Below are 1546 nucleotides of genomic sequence, written 5' to 3'. Positions count from 1 at the left end.
ATTGCTAAGTGTGTGTGTGTGTGTGTGTGTGTGTGTGGATATGTAATGTGAATATATGTACGTGTGTTAAGGCATGCTGTCATCACTCCAGAGCAACTACAGAGGTTTGAAACAAACGAAGCTGGCCAGAGAGGCGGCACATTTAATTGGCTGAGCCCAAACAGTCCCATTATAGTGCCAGAATATATAATCCCACCCTTGAATCGTGGCTACAAATACCACCTCTGCTCCGATCSAAGATGCAGAGCGGCGACCGAGAAGCAGCAGAGATCCTCAGAGAACCTCGGGAGATTCAAGGTGAGCTTCTGTTTTATTTTTTATTTTTTAAATGGCTCTGACCCGTGTGATGAAAAGGATGACTGACTGGTTCCACTCCACTCAGATGGTCTGCTCCAGATGTGTGATGCTGGTCTTGGTTCTCCATGTGGTGATGGACCAAATATCTGCAGCGGTTCTACCAAACAGGTCCAGAACAAGAAGGGTAAGACCTGACAGAAAAGAAAATTAAATATTAATGATGAATGTTTAAAAGTTGTGTTCTGTTTTTTAGGAGGTGGACTGGTTGGACCAGGAGCTCCTCTCTCACTCTGATCCATCAGATGTCTCTGTGGGGGACGCAGGGGACGTACGCAGGGACTGGGACACACTTTCCTCTCAGTCAGAGACTGCTGCTGCTCCGACGGCACACGTTCCTGTCCAAAACCAGCATCAGAACCAGAACCTGCACAACCGTAGATCTTATGAAAACAGGTGCATCCTCACAACAGATTTCTACTTTTTTAACTGTCAAGTCTGAAAAACTGAATTTTATAAAGAAAAAGTTAAGATAAATTGAAAAATAACCAATAATTTAGAAGATATTGTAGTGAAAAATTAAAACATTTAAATTAGGAAAAGATAAATAAAAAATAAATGTATGATTAGAGATATTTTTTGCTCTGCTCACAGGTTGAAAGTTGCTCGTTTGGATCCCATCAGCCGCTTTAAGATCCCAACTTTTCGGCAACGAAAGGTGAGTTAAAAAATTAAAACGACTGATTTAGAGAATTTTTTTTAATATCACAATATTTTCTAATATAATCACAATATTTTCTAATATTGTGATTATGGATTTTGCTCAATGCAGCATTAACAGTTCAAACTATGACACTTTTTCCCTATTCTTTTCCTAATTTTCTCTCCATCGTCTCCATATATTTTAGCATCTCCATCAGTGAGGCTTAACCAATTTATTATAAACAATTTTGCCTAAACTGATATCATGTTAAATGTCTCATACTGTATGATGTGCTGAAATATGAGTGAATTGCAAATGATGCTGTGTTTTATTAAAACTAGTCACCAATATCAGACATTGAAGTAAAACATAAATGCTGCGTTCTACTATAAACAAACCTTGTTTTACATCAGTAAATAATATGAAATTATTGTAAAAAAAAATCACAATATCTGCTTGTTTTTATTTATCACAATGTAGATCATGTTTTAATGAGATTAACTAATCCACCGAATACATTTTTGGCAAATTATTCAACATGCATTACAC

The 1546-nt window shown here is 37.1% G+C and overlaps 1 protein-coding gene across 1 annotated transcript in view; it reads left to right on the top strand.

Annotated features, from left to right (window-relative positions):
- Positions 1–1546, top strand: part of LOC106525351 (uncharacterized) — a 9697-nt gene that overhangs the window by 6392 nt on the left and 1759 nt on the right. The window contains exons 3-6 of the mRNA XM_014019552.1: positions 72–297; positions 383–481; positions 551–750; positions 949–1012. Of these exons, the coding sequence (XP_013875006.1) occupies positions 72–297; positions 383–481; positions 551–750; positions 949–1012 (589 nt within the window). The remainder of the gene's footprint in view (positions 1–71; positions 298–382; positions 482–550; positions 751–948; positions 1013–1546) is intronic.

This window comes from Austrofundulus limnaeus, unplaced genomic scaffold (assembly GCF_001266775.1).
Source record: "Austrofundulus limnaeus strain Quisiro unplaced genomic scaffold, Austrofundulus_limnaeus-1.0 Scaffold223, whole genome shotgun sequence".
NCBI classification, from domain to species: domain Eukaryota; kingdom Metazoa; phylum Chordata; class Actinopteri; order Cyprinodontiformes; family Rivulidae; genus Austrofundulus; species Austrofundulus limnaeus.
This window is presented reverse-complemented; position numbering and strand designations above follow the sequence as displayed.